Source organism: Triturus cristatus, chromosome 7 (assembly GCF_964204655.1).
Source record: "Triturus cristatus chromosome 7, aTriCri1.1, whole genome shotgun sequence".
NCBI lineage: Eukaryota > Metazoa > Chordata > Amphibia > Caudata > Salamandridae > Triturus > Triturus cristatus.
Window position 1 is genome coordinate 1,151,536,507 of NC_140590.1, and position 17,644 is coordinate 1,151,554,150.

The window sequence follows — 17,644 nt, forward strand, 5'->3', positions numbered from 1 at the left end:
GGAAGGACTATCATCCAACTAGTAGAGCTTTATATAAACAAGGCCTCCTATACTATAAACAGATGCTCTTTGAAGCTAAACGCGAGTTTATTGCCGGACAAATTAAATTAGCTAGCAACTCTAAGGAACTATATAAAGTTGTTACCAGGCTTGCACATCCACCGCCTGCAATTATTTCAACCAGCCAGGCACTCTGAAGAAATGGCTACGTTCTTTAAATCCAAAGTGGAAGCTATTCATAGCACTTTTAAGGACCCTGTCTGCAGTATCAGCGGATTTGTCCCATGACGTTGAGGCAGGGCCTGGACTAAAATTTAGCATGGATAGTTTTCCTCCAATACCCTACCTAGACACACTTAAGCTTCTTGTATATGCCAGATCAGGCTCACCCCGCGATCCGTGTCCAGTAGCAATTGCAAAATTGGCCTCTGAACCTTTAGCCGGGACTCTAACACCCCTTTTTAATGCTATGTTCTCTGAAGGGCTTTTCCCTAAACTGTGGAAAACTGCTTCTGTCCTGCCGCTTTAAAAAAAAAACCTGGCCTAGATAGTAAAGACCCAAGCAGCTTCTGCCCCATTTCACGCCTCCCTCTGCCCTCCAAATTGGTGGAGAAATACATGAACATTAAATTGAGCTCTTATGTGAAGCTAAGGTTTTGGATCCCACCCAATTTGGGTTTAGAGAAGGACACAGTACTGAAACTGCCCTTCTTAAATCCACGGAAGAGATTAGGAGAGGACTGGACCAGGGAGGAAGGGCAGTGCTGATCTTGCTTGATCTCTACGCTGCCTTCGATACGGTCCATCATGGTGTATTGATGGATCGTTTATGGGATTGCGGAGTGAGAGATAAAGCCTGGTCTCTCCTTAAATCCTTCCTCTCAGACAGATGCCAGAGTGCGTCATTGGGTGAGTTTGTTTCCAAACCTTTTTCCCTTCCTTGTGGGGGTACCTCAGGGGTCTTCCCTGAGCCCTACGCTCTTTAATGTTTATGTTTCCTCTTTGGCCCCTCTGATTGAATCCTTCGGCTTTTGCTTAACATCTTATGCCGATGATACCCAAATTGTGATCTCCTTGCAACCGGGTCAGGAGAAGGCAACGGGTGAGAGGCTTCATGACTGTATGGGGGCAGTGGGAGGCTGGATGTTGCAAAACTGCTTAAAGTTGAATGCTGGCAAAACAGAGGTGATTCGGTTTAAGAACAACGTTAATCTCTGGACTCCTAGTTGGTGGCCAGAGGCCATGGGGACTCTTCCAGTACTCTCCAGAAAAGTTAAGAACCTGAGGGTGGTGCTGGATGAACATCTTGACATGCGTGATCAAGTAAATGCTGTGGTCTCTGCTACCTCTTACACCCTCAGGACCATGAGGAAAATGTTGCCCATAATGCCGGCTGACTGCAAGCGTACAGTGGTTACGGCCTTGATTATGTCAAGACTTGACTATTGTAACAGTCTTTACTTTAGTATCCATGAGCGCAGTTTACAAAATCTTCAGATGCTCCAGAATTCAGCTGCCAGGCTGCTCACGGGAACTCCGAAATTTGCTTCCATCTCGAGCTCAATAAAAAAACTTCACTGGCTGCCTGTAAAAAAGCGAATACTTTTTAAATCCCTTGGTTTGGTTTTTCGAGCACTTCAGGATACAGGCCCATTTTATCTGAAGCAACAATTCCAGTGGTATGTGCCCGGAAGATCGTTACGTTCATTAGGAGCAAAACTCACTGTAGTACCCACCACTAAGAGAGCTAGATGGGGAGGCAGAAGTGTTTCCGTTGGGGCAGCCAAGGCCTGGAATGAACTTCCTTTTAGCTTAAGAAATTGCAATGACCTATTTGCTTTTAGGAAAGCACTCAAAACATGGCTGTTTTAATTCCTTTGGTCGGAACCTCAGTTAGGAGGACTGTAGCAAGCGCCGGGACACCTTTGGGTAGCTGTGCGCTATACAAGTTTTACTAACATAACATGAGAACACCAAGCTCTCCATCCAAGATAAAGCAAGAGAGTGGGGCTTAGGACTCCAGAGTCTTGTGCTGTGAACTATGGCGGCCAACAGTGGTCAGCCAACTGGCTCAGTGTTGGGCTGGCCTATCGGGCACTCTGTCACTGCCAGATGAGCTGACTTGAAAGGGGCAGTATGTAGGTTATTTTTTAAGTCCTGTGGGCTGTGACGAGGTGTTTTTCTTATCTTTTTTTTTTTTTATTGCCCATACACTTGTTCTTTCAAGTTGTCTCATCTGGCAGTACCCAACAGGTCAGTTCAACACTCAATTGGCCACCTAAGCACAGTAAGGTAGCGGACACAATTATGTAGCATTAAGTATTCCTGAGGGTATTGCCTTTCCCATCCCTGATACCCAAGCAACACCAGTTAGTTCCTAGTGCAACGAAGTGCCAATCCAGAACTCCTTGTCACTTTCACAGTAGCAGATATGACGCTGTGGCCAAGTGCGGTATACACCACCAGACCAGATACAACCCCCACCCAGGAAATTCTCTACTGCAACCTTCTCTTGACCCATGCTTGTGCTGTTATTAAGCTGACCTCTCCTCCTCAGAGATCTCTTCTTTTCTGGTTTCTCTAGACCACTCCCTCCCCTTACCTCCCAGTTCTCGCAAAGAGGTTTTGTTTCCTTCATTATAAGGCTCAAGGGACCACAAGTTATCTCCCTGTCATTGACTTACCACTTACAGTCATCACTCCCATTTGTCATGGCCCACATCACGTATGACATCGCTACCTCTCTCTGCCACAGCTCAATCAAAGCATTTAGCAGAGAACAGATGTTCCCGTTTTCTGAACAGGACTTGTACCACTGGCAGTTATGTGTAGGCTATATCACTCTAGATATGTTTAATGCACCTGTGTCATAGCATTGTTGAAACAGTACTTGAAAATGAACTAGTATGGAAGAAACCTCAATAAAAATGGTTTGAAAAAATATCAAAGATGCATGAGGGGGAGTATCCTGTTAGAGTGGTGGTTTTAGAGGTAGCCATTTTTTAGGGCTCACCGTTGGACTTTGTTTTTTGTGGCTGCTCCTTTTTAATCTTCATAGCCAGAGGAACCACAGGACCGAGATCCAAGTAAAGCACTGGTACTAGTATTTCTTCCTGTATCCATACGTTTTAAGAAGAGACCCAAGCGCTTATGGACTTTACTGAGACAAGCCGAGCATTTCCCCCATAGTTTAAAATTGGCTGTTGAGCTTAATGCCAACCTGTTTACGAGTAACCAGATGTGACAAACTACCAACAAGTCAGACGGCAACACCAAACACCTTAGCAGAGCGCTTTCCCCCTTACCTATCTCCGTGTCCTCTCCTCTATCTTCAGACCAAGACTACAGAGCAGGAAGTGGACTGTTCCTTTAAGGAACTCATGCTATGGGATTCTTTCCCCAGTCATGTGACTACGTCATGTGACCCAGTCTGCTTCAAAGAGGAAGAAGCAGGTCGTTGGGGGCGTTCGTCTGGAGAAGCGAGGGCGGAAGAAGGCGAGCCAACGGACAAAGAGAGGAGGATCCAGACTTTCTTTGTAAACCCAGGACTGCAATGAGCGACGGTTCCCCAAGGCCAGGTGAGAAGGACACCAGATCTGGAATGCCGGAGAAGCAGTATCGGGGAAGAACCAGAGAGGGAGCCGGACCCTATTCGGCACCACGCAGACGCGTTCCAGGAGGGACGTGGCTGTACAAGGTATCGGGCCGCCTGGAAACTGCATGGGGAAGGGGGCCAGGGCTGCCAAGAAAGAGCCGGGTGGAGGGATCTCAATACGACGATGCGCTATCGCTATTTGGCATACTACTGCGCGTAAACGCTGTTGCAGTGAAAGCCACCGAGAGCACTGGTGCCGGTATCGGGTGTTATCTCCCTTCACTCCTCCTTCCCTGATCACAGCTTAGAATCACAGAGCCACGTCCTTACAGAGTTTTTTTTCGGTTTGTTGTTTTTTCTTTCTCATGTGTGGCCGCTGACATACCGGTGGGACCACCCCTGCGAGCACGGGACGTAGAAAAAGGCCAAAACATCCCCTCTGGTGCAAGAGAGAGAAGACGACGGCCATCTCTAAAAGACCCGACGATAACCCATGGAAAAGACAATCCATATACATTACAGTTATCTCACTAATAAATCCACTACAAACTGATCATCATGTCCCTGTCTGCTTCTCCACCGCGCCACACCAGCATAAGGAAACTATAACAATATTTGGTGTTGGTGGTCAGGTTTCTTCACTGATCATAGCTTCAACAGGTTTTACTTACGTGCTCTGAATGTCCTTTTCTTTATGTAATGTACATGAAAGTATAAGTGTCATCTTGTGTGTTATTTAGAATTCTGAATTTCTAGACTCCAACTGCTTTTAGGGAGGCTTGACTGTTTTCCCATGCTGTCCTCAAATTCAAGCTGCTAAAAGGAAGTCTCTTGCTTATCAGCTTTGCAATACACTAACAGAACACCCTGGTATCCCAGTGGATAAATTGTGTTACCCACAAAGAATAGAAACCAGTAACCTCTGGCTGCCCAAAGACCCCATATAAGGGGATCATAAAAACAAAAAAGGAGAATGCTGGTTGAACTATTAACAAGTAAAACAGACTTGCTCAAGAAACAAAGTGCCAGGCATCCAATGACAGACCATACTCAAGTTAGTCCAAAGGAAATAAGAGAACACTAGCTCAACAATAAACTTAAAAAGAACAAGAGATGAGAAATCAGACGATTTTCATTGAGAGGGCCATTTGTGATCCACCTACTTGGGTAGAATTAGGATGTTGTATTTAAAGGAGGCTGAACACCAGTACATACCTCTGGTCTTTAATACAGAGCAACCGTACCATTACCAGAGAGACTTTGTCAACCTCGTTTCTGAACACTTCTGAAATTGTATATAAATATATTTGTACCTAGTTTCACCATTGTATATATGCACTTTGTAACCAACACTGAGCACTGATGTCACCTTGAAACACTCATCACTTTTTAATATTCTCATTTGGACAGCCTTACAATGTTGATTTGTGATCTTTGATTAACAATTCAATAACAAAATTCTTGTCGCAAAAACATTTTTTCTAGTTTTTTATTTTTATGAAGGGGTTCCCATACTCACCTATGCATGCACGCTGATTTGATCTACCTACACTATTGTTTAACTCTTTACATGTACTGTTATTTAATTAGGATTTATTCCAAGTTAAACCAAGTAATTGTCGCTCCCCGACAGAGCCACTGTAACAACTTGTATGCAGCACTCTTTCCAATTACCAGGTGCATTTTATTTTATTGTGCACTTATGAAATACAACTATTTCAGTCTCCTAGTCACATTCCAATGAAACAGTCCCGATTTAAAAACCAAAGATCTTCTTATTTTCTTCTGACAGCAACCACTCTTCTTTCAGACACTTATCCATTCAACAATACAGCCTTTCCTCATACCATCCATCATAGCTCCTTCTTCATATACCCAGCCTCCTCATCCAGACTTACTCCTCTACCACTTCACACACACAATCTGCACATTCAGTGTTGAAACTCTTCTAGAACAAAGAAAAGATCTGCAGCTACCCTGCAGCTTCTATAAAACCAGACTCCACCCATGCTTTGTGCACAGCGCCACCCCCTTCTTCACAACTATTCCCGCTCCCCTCCCCAACTATAGAGAAATCATTTATTTTAAGATCTCCTCCTCCACCAATCAGTGACATAGCAAAAAACCCATTCCACTGAGCCTCTCCTTCTCCCCTCGCAATGTCTTCAAAGCACTTGCCCCTTTCCCTCTATCCTCTTAACTACTAACACCATCTCCAGAGAGCCCATTTTATTCAACATGCTAGCTTTGATTCTCCTCTCACAATCTGCAGCGCACTTACCCTTTCCTTTGAGACTCTGAACCACTTACATTTTCCTTGTTTTCAGTCTCCTTATTTCCTTTTCCTGGTTCCTTGATCCTTGGAGTGCTGGAGAAAAGTTGAGGCTGAAGTGGAAAGCAAGAAGAGAATATGCAAATAATTTGCTTAAGCAACAATTGTAAGGCTACACGCTTAACACGCCTGGGCTGCTTATGAATAGTAATGGCACCCTCAACACTTCTGAACTGCAGGCGATCTCCTGTCACAAACTAGGGTCATCATGGATGTGCCATGCACAACAGGAACAATGCCACTGCTGCTGGGACATTGTTTTTCCCTGATGGACACCTCCCCATTATATCTCTGAAGAGGGGCAGTTGAGGTAAAACTCACCAAAACAAAGCTTCGGCTTCCTGGATCCGACTTTCTGGAAAAAAGAATAAAAATGTAAAGGTTAGAGCAGATAGAGAAGAAGCTGTACAACAACTCATCCACCTAGATATTTGAGGAAAGGATGGGCTATTGTCCCTCCACTATATGGAAGTATAGTTTTCCCTTTAAGAAGAAATTCTCATTAACAGAGGCACAAAAATGCACTCTCTCCATAGAAGAGTAAACACCAGCCAAAGCCCTGTCAAATAGCAGAACAAATTACTTCTACAGCATCACAGTACTTAAATGTGCCAATTCAGGCTCTGCCTCTTGGAGGCTGCGGTGTTTTGCACAGTTTAGTAGGAGTTTGCAAACTGCACCAGACATCAGCGTGAATCCGCCCCACCCTTTAATCCTGTTTATTTTTTAATAGCACATACCCTGCAGATTCTTACCTTAGCATCCACTACAAGTTCCAGGCCAAAGTGGAGGATTTCAAAACTACCCGAGAGTAGCTAATTCCTTATTGTCTGGTTCATGCAGACGTCTCCCAGCCCCAAACAGCATTTTTCAAATTCTCTCTCTTCCCTCAGTTTGTAGTCCACATTTTGCTTTGGAGTCTTTTCCCTTTGCTGGTTTACCATGCTTCCTGTTTTTAAATTCCTGCTTTTTTGTTTTTTTAATTTCTGGTTACTGTCCCACCCATCAATCTTATTTTTGCTACTCGTTTCTTTCTGTATATTGCTTTACTTTGCAGCATTTTGTTTAATCTGTAGTCAAAGACTCTTGCTTGATGTAGTTACTTCATTCACGCCTTCAGCTTGTTCTGTGACATGCAGTCTAAAGCTTAACCCTGCTGCTTTCCTCTTGTACTCATTTCCATTCTCTCCTGATCTATGTCCCATAGCCTTCCCTGGCAAAGCTCTTCCAATAGCCTGTGGTGGGCTGAACAAACGTGGGATGGTATAAGGACCTAGCTAGGATAGTGCTAAAATACAACGGAGCCCTCAAGGTTTTTTTTCACCCCTCTTTGGAGATGTCCCTATACATTACCATAGGAAGACTCCGCAGCAAGGTTCAAAGGCTTATTTAGTATATATATAACCTACTGGCGACCGCCAGTAGGTAGTTCTAGTTAGGACCCCTTTTCCATAGGAAATCCGCAACATTCTATTTTGAATAACTTTGGCGCCGGTCGACGAATCCTCGCGAATTTCTCAAAATAGGTGGGGCGCTACGCTCCGCTCCTACCCTGAAAGTCTCGGGAGGTATTCGTCAAGCGGGGGCTGAGATAAAAGGGGGGTCCCAAAACGCGTTTTTCCCATGCATTTTTCCATAGGACCTTTAGACAGGGCTACAGCCCGAACGGCTGAACAGAATTACTTGAAATTTGGCAGAGAGGTAGTCCTCAGGTCAAGGAAGTGCCTTTTGTAGGTTTGGTGTATATCTGTTCAGTAGATTCTGAGAAAATAGCCTTTAAATCAATATATATATCTGAACCAGCTTACGGTACGCTTACCGTAAGCTTACCGTACGCGTACGGTGGCGTGCGCGATTCTGATTGGCTCTTAGATCTTAGTAAACATTCGAATCGGCCGAAACCAGGAAGCGGCGGCCGCCATTTTCTCTCTCGCACTGAGAGTTAGGTTGTTAAATAAAACCAATACACATGTAAAGGAGCTGTTTTGACAGCTCACACACACATAGTCATGATGAGGGAGTCCCCCAAGACCCCCCAAGGCCAAAAAAGCCATTTTTATTTTTTCGCTAATTTCGCCCATTACGCTTACCGTACGCGTATGGTAAAAAATGTAAAAAAAAAATAAAATACTATCCACACTCTCCCCACCCCCTGTACTTTTGGTGGCCTTAGGCCACCAAATGTGCAGAGCTTATCAGTGGTGTGAAAAACCACAATATTTTTAACAAAAATAATCAAAGAAAAAATTATCCACACTCTCTCCACCCCGTGTGCAAATGGTGCCCGAAGGGCACCATTTGTGCATGGCTTATAAGCACCGTAAGCACAGTAAGCACCGCGTGCTTACCGTGCGCGCACGGAACGAACTGCGTTAAGTGGGCGCGCACGCCACGAATGGCGTAAAGTAACTTAGCATTTAAAAAACCGTACAAATTCACTGAAAAAACCATAGGTTTCACACACGTTATAGTTAGGAATTAGCATTTAAAAAACCTTGCAAATTCACTGAAAAAACCATAGGTTTCACACATGTTATAGTTAGCGGAAATTTTACTGATAAAAAACCAGTGAAATTCCCCCGTTATAGTTAGTGCAGGCAACTATAACTCACGCGACCGCAATCTTCTGCTGATGACATATGTGTCTTTATGAAAAAAAAATATTTGTAATATATGTATAGCTAAAAATGTATGGAAGAAGACATGGGCAAATAAGTGTCTAAATACAGTATTAGCATCAGCAGAGGATTGCGGTCGCGCGAGTTATAGTTGCCTGCACTAACTATAACGGGGGAATTTCACTGGTTTTTTTATCAGTAAAATTTCCGCTAACTATAACATGTGTGAAACCTATGGTTTTTTCAGTGAATTTGCAAGGTTTTTTAAATGCTAATTCCTAACTATAACGTGTGTGAAACCTATGGTTTTTTCAGTGAATATATATATACACACATACATACACACACACACACACACTTTAAATTAAAATTATTTTTCTGAAGTTGAAATCAAAAAAAATCAATTTCCACATAGAGAAAATCTATTAGGCATATATAATTCTTAAAAGTGATATTAAAATAAAAGTCAATGTCGGTATAAATAACTATACATTCATATATAGGAACTAAATATCATTTCTCTTGATGAATTTGCCCGTTATAAACTCCAAGTCAACCCCCACTCAAATACCTAATGAGGCAGGCTCTGTAACCCAGGCGCGATGTCACTGACAGATCACAGGTGGGGTGGCACATTACCAACAGAGAAACACGTAAACAGGAGATCCCAGATCTATTGTACAGATAGGCGCAGCAACAACAGAATGGTACAGGGAGATTGGCCCCAATAAAGCACACATGTTCGGAGGGGTACGCACATTCCCAAAACATCATAGCATAACATCATAACATGCCACACAAACTTAGGAACCCACACCCAATCAGGGCGCAGCACACACAGTGATCACGCACTCTCCACGCCAGACATCTGAACAGGATACCTGCTGGTTGCATTGTATTCGCCCAAGGTTGAGGCCGAACTGGATTACTCATCGAATACATTAATAAGTCTCCACAGACAGCGGTTCACATGCCTTACCAAAAAAGGACCACCAGAACGGTTTTATTGCATTCAACAAACTGTATAAAAATCCATGGTCGATCGACTAAGTTGAGACAATCCTCGGACCCTATGCCTGCAACTTTTCTCCCGGCCTCAATGTTTATTTAAACAAACTGATCCCATTTTGCCAAACTCCTTCTGTCTCTGGATTCTTCAAGGCATTTCATGTTCATGTATAATATTAAATCCAATTAATTCAGTTATTTTTTAATAAAAATTATTGAATATGGTACTTACCAGTATGCATCTGTTCTTGGCATGTAGGGCTGCTGACATTCATATCTGTGCATAGATCGCCGCCTAGTGTTGGGTCCGGATGATTGCACATTGTTGTCCTGGAAGAGTCTTCGAAGTATCAAGAGATAGGTGGCTCCTCCCCTAAACTACAGTGCGCATGGGCATCCTCTGCATCCTCAGATTGTTTTTCGCCATTGTGGCAGTGATGGAGTAGATACAGTAAGTGATGACCATGCTATACAGTAATTCTGAGTGCTGCAGCCGCTACAGGCGCCGGGAGGAGGGTGGGCGATATGAATGTCAGCAGCCCTACATGCCAAGAACAGATGCATACTGGTAAGTAGCATATTCAGTTCGAGGCATGTGGGCTGCTGAATTCATATCTGTGCATAGATTAGATAGCAGTCCCTCTATTAGCGGCGGCTGCCTGTGCCAGCTGCAGCAGTCTGAAAAAGAGTTTTGAGAACAGCCTGTCCTACAGCTGCCTGCTGTCTTGAGTGTACATCTACACAGTAGTGCTTGGTAAATGTATGTATGTATAGTGGACCATGTGGCTGCTTTACATATTGCCACTAAAGGAATGTTCCCTAGGAAAGCCATGGACGCCCCTAACTTTCGTGTTGAGTGGGCTCTGGGAGGAATAGTTAATGTGCATTTAGCTTTTTCATAGCAAATCTGAATACATTTAACGATCCATCTGGCTATCCCCGCTTTGGAAATGGCGTTGCCCTTGTGTTGTGGAGAAAAAGCAACGAACAGTTGTTTTGTTTTCCTAAAATCTTTTGTGCTGTCTATGTAGTACATGAGGGCCCTTTTTACATCTAGTGTATGGAGCATCCTCTCTGCGACAGAGTCTGGATTTGGAAAGAAAACAGGCAGTTCAATAGTCTGATTTATGTGGAACTGCGTTATCACTTTAGGCATGAATGTGGGGTTCGTACGTAGTACAACTTTGTGTGCGTGAACCTGTATGAATGGCTCTTGAATGGTTAGTGCCTGGAGTTCACCAACTCTTCTTAATGAAGTGATTGCCACTAAGAAAGCTACTTTCCAGGTGAGGAATTGAAGCTCACATGAATGTAGAGGTTCAAAAGGTGGACCCATTAATCTGGTGAGGACCACATTCAGGTTCCACACTGGTTCTGGTGGGTGTGTTGGAGGAATCACTATTTTGAGTCCCTCTAAGAAGGCTTTGATGGCAGGCACTCTGAATAAAGAGAGGTGCTGCCTGTTCTGAAGATAGGCTGCTATTGCGGTTAGATGTATACGTATGGAGCTGTATGCCAGATTGCATCGGTATAGGTGTAATAGGTAACAGATGATGTTTTGAATGGATGCATCCAGCGGATTAATATCATTGTTTTTACAGTAAATGACAAATATTTTCCATTTAGCCGCATAGCAAGCTCTGGTTGTGGGTCTCCTGGCCTCCTTGATGATATTCATACATTCTGGAGGCAGGTACAGGTAGCACAAACTCTAAGACTTCAGGAGCCAGATCGCCAGGTTCAGCTGTTGTGGATCTGGGTGCTGAATTTCGCCATGGTTCTGCATTAAAAGTGTGGGTGTTAGCCGCAGCCTTTGATGCGGCACCACGGAAAATTCTAGAAACGTGGTGTACCATGGCTGGCGTGCCCACGTTGGAGCAACCAGGATGAGTGTCATTGAGTGTTGCCTCAGCTTGTGTGCCACTAGCGGTATTAATGGCGCTGGGGGGAAAGCGTACGCAAATCTGCCTGACAACTTCATCCATATCGCATTGCCCTGCGACTGTGGATGCGGGAACCTGGCGGCAAAGCTTCGGCATTTTGCGTTTTCCCTTGTGGCGAATAGGTCTATCTCTGGATGACCCCACTGCTGGAAGTACGGTTGGAGTACTGATGGATGTAGCTCCCACTCGTGTATTTGGCGGCTGTGTCTGCTGAGCAGATCCGCCATTTGGTTGTCCTTGCCTGGGAGGTGTTCCGCCATTATGAACATGTTCCTCTGAATGGCACACTTCCACATGCTCTGAGCCAGATGAGACAACTGTGGAGAGTGTGTTCCTCCCTGCTTCTGTATGTAGTACATGGCAGTCATGTTGTCCGTCCGGATCAACACGACATTATTGCACAAGTGTACTTTGAAAGCCTTCATGGCTAGGAAGATTGCCATCAGTTCCAGAAGGTTGATGTGCATGTTCTTTTGCTGTGTCGTCCATAGTCCCTGCACTGTGTAATTGAGTACATGAGCTCCCCATCCCTGGAGAGAGGCGTCCGCCGTCAGTATTATTTGTGGAACAGGCTCTTGGAACGGTCGGCCCTTGCAAAGGTTTTGTGGATTCCACCAAAGCAGAGAGTTGTATGCCCGACCGCTCACCAACACTAGGTCTTTTAATTGCCCGTGAGCCTGATTCCATTGACGTGCCAAGCACTCCTGAAGCGGGCGCATATGTAGTCTCGCGTGCGGGACTATGAAGATGCAGGAGGCCATCATGCCTAGCAACTGCATGAATACTCGCGCCGGAAGGGAGTGTTGTGGTTTGAATTTCTTTATCATTAGTTGCATGCTGTTGATCCTCATTAAATTTGTCTGAGCCTTGTCTGCTAGTGTCTATGGTTGCGCCCAGGTACTGTTGTACGTGTGCGGGTTGAAGATGTGATTTTGGATAATTTAGTGAGAACCCCAGACTGTGAAGAAGGTGAATGGTGTGGGACATGTGGCTGGCACACTGTTGGGCTGACTTTGCCTGAACAAGCCAGTCGTCCAGGTAAGGGAAGACGTGAATGTGCTGTGTCCGCAAGTGTGCAGCCACTGTTGCCAGGCACTCGGTAAAGACCCTGGGCGCTGTTGTTACTCCGAAAGGGAGGGCTTTGAACTGATAATGTTGATCCTGAATAGTGAACCTGAGATATTTTCTGTGTGATGGGTGTATGGGTATGTGGAAATACGCATCCTTCAAATCTAGTGTTGCTAGAAAGTCACCCTGACTGAGTAACAGCAGAACCTGCTGGAGGGTGAGCATATGAAAATGCTCTGACAGAATGTATCGGTTGAGAGGTCTTAGGTCCAGTATAGGTCTCAAAGACCCGTCCTTTTTTGGGATAAAGAAGTACAGAGAGTACACCCCTGACCCTTGTTGTTCTACAGGCACGAGCTCTATGGCTCCTTTTTGCAGCATACTTAGTACTTCCTGCTGCAATAACGTCAAGTGCTCTGCGGACATAGGACGGTGTCTTGGTGGTATGTTGGGTGGATTGGATGTTAATTCCAGACAATAACCGTACTGGACAATTTCTCTGACCCACCTGTCTGTGGTGATGGATCTCCAGACCGGCAGGAACTGTTGTAGTCTCCCCCCCGACCGGTGTTATGTGGTCGGGGGGCAGTGACAAGACGTCACTGTTATTGGTGGAGGACCTGGTGGTGTTGTTTCCTCGTCCTCTGCCTTTGGTGCTGGATCCACGATATCCACCCCTATTGTTTTTATTATAGGTACCCTGGGTACCTCCTTTATTGTACTGCTGCTGGGACCCCTGACCTCTAACTGCTCCTGTATTCCTGGGGCGACGAAAGGAGCCACTCCGAAACTGCTGCGATTGTAGAGCACCCATAGATTTTGCAGTTTGTGTCCTTTTTAATCTTTTCTAGTGTGGTGTCAACCTCTGGGCCAAATAAAAAGTCTGGGTTGACTGGTTGATGCAAGATATTAGTTTGAATGTCAGGTTTGAAACCCGATATTCTCAACCATGCGTGCCTCCTCAACATTACACTAGTGTTGATTGCCCTTGCTGCAGTGTCAGCTGCATCTACTGCGCATTTGATGGACGCATTTGTAATGAGTTTTCCCTCTCTGATGAGGAGCTCCGCTCCCTCTTTGTAGTCATCTGGTAGGTGTTCTATCAGTGTTTCTAGGGTATCGTAGTGGGACCTGTCGTATCTGGCCAGGAGTGCCTGGGTTTTGGCAAAGCACCAGATGTTTGCTGCTTGTGCTTTCACCCTTTTTCCCGATGTTTCCAGCACTTTGGACTCCTTGTCCGGAGGAGGAGCATCACCCGTAGTCTGCGAGTTCGCTCTTTTGCGAGCATTAGAAACTACCATCGAGTCCAATGGCAACTGACCCCTAATGTACATTGGGTCTCCTGGGGCTGGTCTGTATTTTTTTTCTATTCGCGGGTTTAATACCCGTGCTCTGGTTGGCTCCTTAAAGATGTCCTTAGCATGTTTAATAACCCCTTTTAGCATTGGTAGAGTCTTGACCGTTCTTTCTGATGTTGAGAACGTGTCTACCAAGAAATCCTCTTCCACAGCGTCAGAGTGAAGTTCCACTCCGTGATTGGCAGCTGCTCTTTCAATGAGGGCGTTAAAAGCAGCAGTATCTTCAGCGGGAGATGGTTTTATATTATAAACATGAGTGTCAGGAGCATTTTGTGTGTCACCTGGGTCATTAGGGTCTCCCCATGCTTGATCCTGGTCTTGCTGTTGTTCATCAGGGTCATTATCCACAGGATAAGAGGTATCCTCATCATAGCCTTCTCCTGCATCCGTCTCCGAGTGTGTGGGAGAAAAGGATTGTGGTTCCTGATTATGTTTGGTAAGGTTCCATAAGCACTGGTGTGGAACCTGACGCCATTTTCTTTTTTAGTGGAATTTTGTATGACTCCAAAGTTTTTACTCGGACAATTTTGCGCTTGCGGAACAGCAGTCTACCAGTGTCTACGTCGATAAACTGCTCCTGTGAGTCTTCGACATCTGTTCTGTCGACGCTGTTCTTGGTTGTTCGATACTCTTCCTAAGTTCGAACATCTTAGGTGTCCCCGGTGGTGGCAATCCAAACGTGATCGGTGCCGGCGCCGAGGGAGCCTTGGCGACCTTCTTTGGTTCGGGACCCGCTTTCGGTTGGAGAGTCCCGTTCCCTAATGCGCTTTAGGGACTCCGATACCTGCTTTAACATGGATGTTGACGGTGCTTTTGATCCGACAGGCTCTTTGGAGACAGGCTTCGACGCGGTCTCCGGTTTCTTTCCTGTCTTAGGGGCTTTGATCTGAAGTTTCGGATCGACGCCTTGTTGATCGGGTATCTTTGCAGTCTCAGCACCCCTCGGTGTTGATGTGGTCCGATCGACCACCTTGACTTTGGTCTTCGGCGCCCCAACCTTCGGTGCCATAGGCCTCTGCGTCGTCTCGGGACCGAGGGCCTTCGTTTGTTTCTTGGTGCTGAAGTCCTTTTTTGGTTTCTCGGTACCGAAGTCCTTCTTAGGTTGTTCGGCTCCGATGTCCTTCTTTTGTGTTGACGGATTGGAAGGTTTCGATGCCTTCGATCCGACCAGAACCAGTTGCACTTTCAGTTTCGATTCGACCGGTGCAGCTTTCGGTTTCGATTTCATGGGATCGACTCCAGTCTTTAGATATTTCTGGCTCCTTTGCAATGTTCGAAGCCGGGCCTTCAGGCGGGGCTGTAGAACGATCCGACCGATCTTGGGTACGGCCCGCAGGCGAACCCTCGACCTGAGCCTTATGAAGACTATCCCTCTCGGCCTCCGCATCGACGGATTGGCCTAGCTCCTCGTCTGAGCTATCTTCCTCGGCACAAAGGGCCTCATTGTCGTCTCCTACCTCGTCGACGACGTCTTCTTCCTCGAAGAGCTCCTAGTCTTCGTCGTCATATTGGGAGTCATGCTCCGAAGCAGTGTCCGCTTCGAATTGTTCTACTTCTTCGACGCTCTCGACTTCTTCATCCTCGGTGCTGAATATGTTAACCGGGGTAGGCGCCGATTTTTTGGCCTCCAATCGAGCCGCTCGTCGATTCCGAAGTGTTTTCTTGGACCGGAACCGGGCGCAGGCCATATACTTGGTCTCATCATTATCCGGTGATAAACATTTGTTACACACCGGGTGGACATCGACGTGTGGATATTTTGCGTGACATAGAGGACATCTCTTGAAGGGAGTCCTCGATTCCATCTTCAAACGTTGATCGATGTTCGGACCGAACTCGATCTGATAAAGGTGAATAAAAGAATCTATCGATACCGAACGCAAACGATACCAACGATATCTAAAGGCTTTAAACAAAGTTTTCCCTAACTTGAGCTAAGATAAGCACATCCGAACCCAATGGTGGAAAAAAACAATCTGAGGATGGAGAGGATGCCCATGCGCACTGTAGTCCAGGGGAGGAGCCACCTATCTCGTGATACTTCAAAGACTCTTCCAGGACAACAATGTGCAATCATCCGGATCCAACACTAGGCGGCGATCTATGCACAGATATGAATTCAGCAGCCCACATGCCTCGAACTGTTACATTAGTTTTTAAATACAAAAAAGGTATTAAAATATTTTGTAAATCAATAATGAAGGTGCACTATTTTTACATATTTAACAATAAATATATTTTATTTATATTTTTTACTTAAAGAAAATTTAATTTAACTGAACATTATTGCCCATGGAGTTTTATTTCAATTCCAAACCTCCATTATTTTGAGTTGATGGATGTTGTAGTACCAGTGTTTGGTCATGAGTGGTGCCAGACTTACTATATTTTTTTTGTTGTTTTAGCCAGAGCATACTTGGATTTTATTAATAGCTAAAAGTAGTAACTTACTCAAAAGGGTAAATGACTAAAAAAGTGCAGGTAACCTTTTTTAGTAAGGCAAGAGAAATAAAAGCATTACATTGGTGGTATGATTTTGCAATTAGGAAAGATCATGTACTAAAAATGCCAGCATTGTAAATATGTCCTTATTGTGGAGATTCTGGGTGACGAAAAACAGTTTGTTAGTGTATGGATTTCTATTAGAATATGCAATTTATTAACTGAGATCTTAAAGTTATTAATTATTTTAAGGTTCTTGGCCTTCAAAATAAAACATGGATTGCCACAAGTTAAGTGTGTAAACAGCACCTGGACTACTGATAAGAGAATATTTCTAGGGTACCTAATGAAGAAATAACACCTTAAATCTCTTATGGATATATGGAAACACCTGTACTATGTTCTACAAGTAGCTGTGAGCTTGTGAATAATTTCATAATTCGGTTAAATATTTAACACCAGTCACATTATTTTTATTGCCTTTGTTTCTTATGGTGTGTGCTTTTTTCTATATGTATATATAAAACTGGGGTATGGAGTTTAAATTTTTTACATAAAGTAATTTTTGCTTTCCATATTTTCTAAACACCCCCTGTCATCTAGAACATTTGTATTTTGATTTTATATTTTGTTAAGAAAAATAAATAGTTGTTTGATATAGGTAAGTAATCCTGGGAGAGAAAAGGGGGTATAGTGCTAAATTGCTAAGTGTTGCTTGCATTCCATTGTTTGATTACCAATCCGGGCTCTAATGGCAAACCGAAGACAGCAGCAATTGAAGGGTACCCAAAAAGTCACAAAGGTACGCATGTGGAATGCTACAGTGAGATGCCTTCCCAGGATTTAAGTAAAACAGATAAACAGTTTTATGTGGAGACAACGGTAATAAAACAAACAACAAAAACACCAACATGAAGTGGCGGTCATTAATACACCGACAGAGGTCCCACAAAAATAATTATTCACCCAGGTACTCATGCATGCAGCCCCCTCAAAAGCAGGCAGGTACAACACATGCAGAACAAAAGAGGTTACTCACAATGCATCACAAAGGGGATCCCGAGCACTCAGTGACTCCAGTAGCCCTAGAAGCAAAGAGGACAAAAGACGGTAAGGAAGTAGGAGATAGTGTCTAAAAAGTTGGGTATCAAGGGCACCTCTGAGGTAGCACGGTGAACCAAGTATATACTGGGGTCAAATCCCTAGGTAGTATGAGGTTTCACAGACATCAAGGCTTTTAAAGTGCACAAACTGTGCCTAGATCAAAAAGCCTTTCCGGC

At 44.5% G+C, this 17,644-nt stretch overlaps 1 protein-coding gene across 5 annotated transcripts in view; it reads right to left on the minus strand.

Annotated features, from left to right (window-relative positions):
- Window positions 1-17,644, minus strand: part of CDC25C (cell division cycle 25C) — a 248,824-nt gene that overhangs the window by 146,294 nt on the left and 84,886 nt on the right. For all 5 annotated transcript variants that reach the window (XM_085618385.1, XM_085618381.1, XM_085618382.1 and 2 more), the window contains 3 exons: window positions 17,404-17,449; window positions 6,249-6,282; window positions 5,906-5,980 (listed from right to left, as the gene is read on the minus strand). In XM_085618385.1, the coding sequence (XP_085474511.1) occupies window positions 5,906-5,980; window positions 6,249-6,282; window positions 17,404-17,449 (155 nt within the window). The remainder of the gene's footprint in view (window positions 1-5,905; window positions 5,981-6,248; window positions 6,283-17,403; window positions 17,450-17,644) is intronic.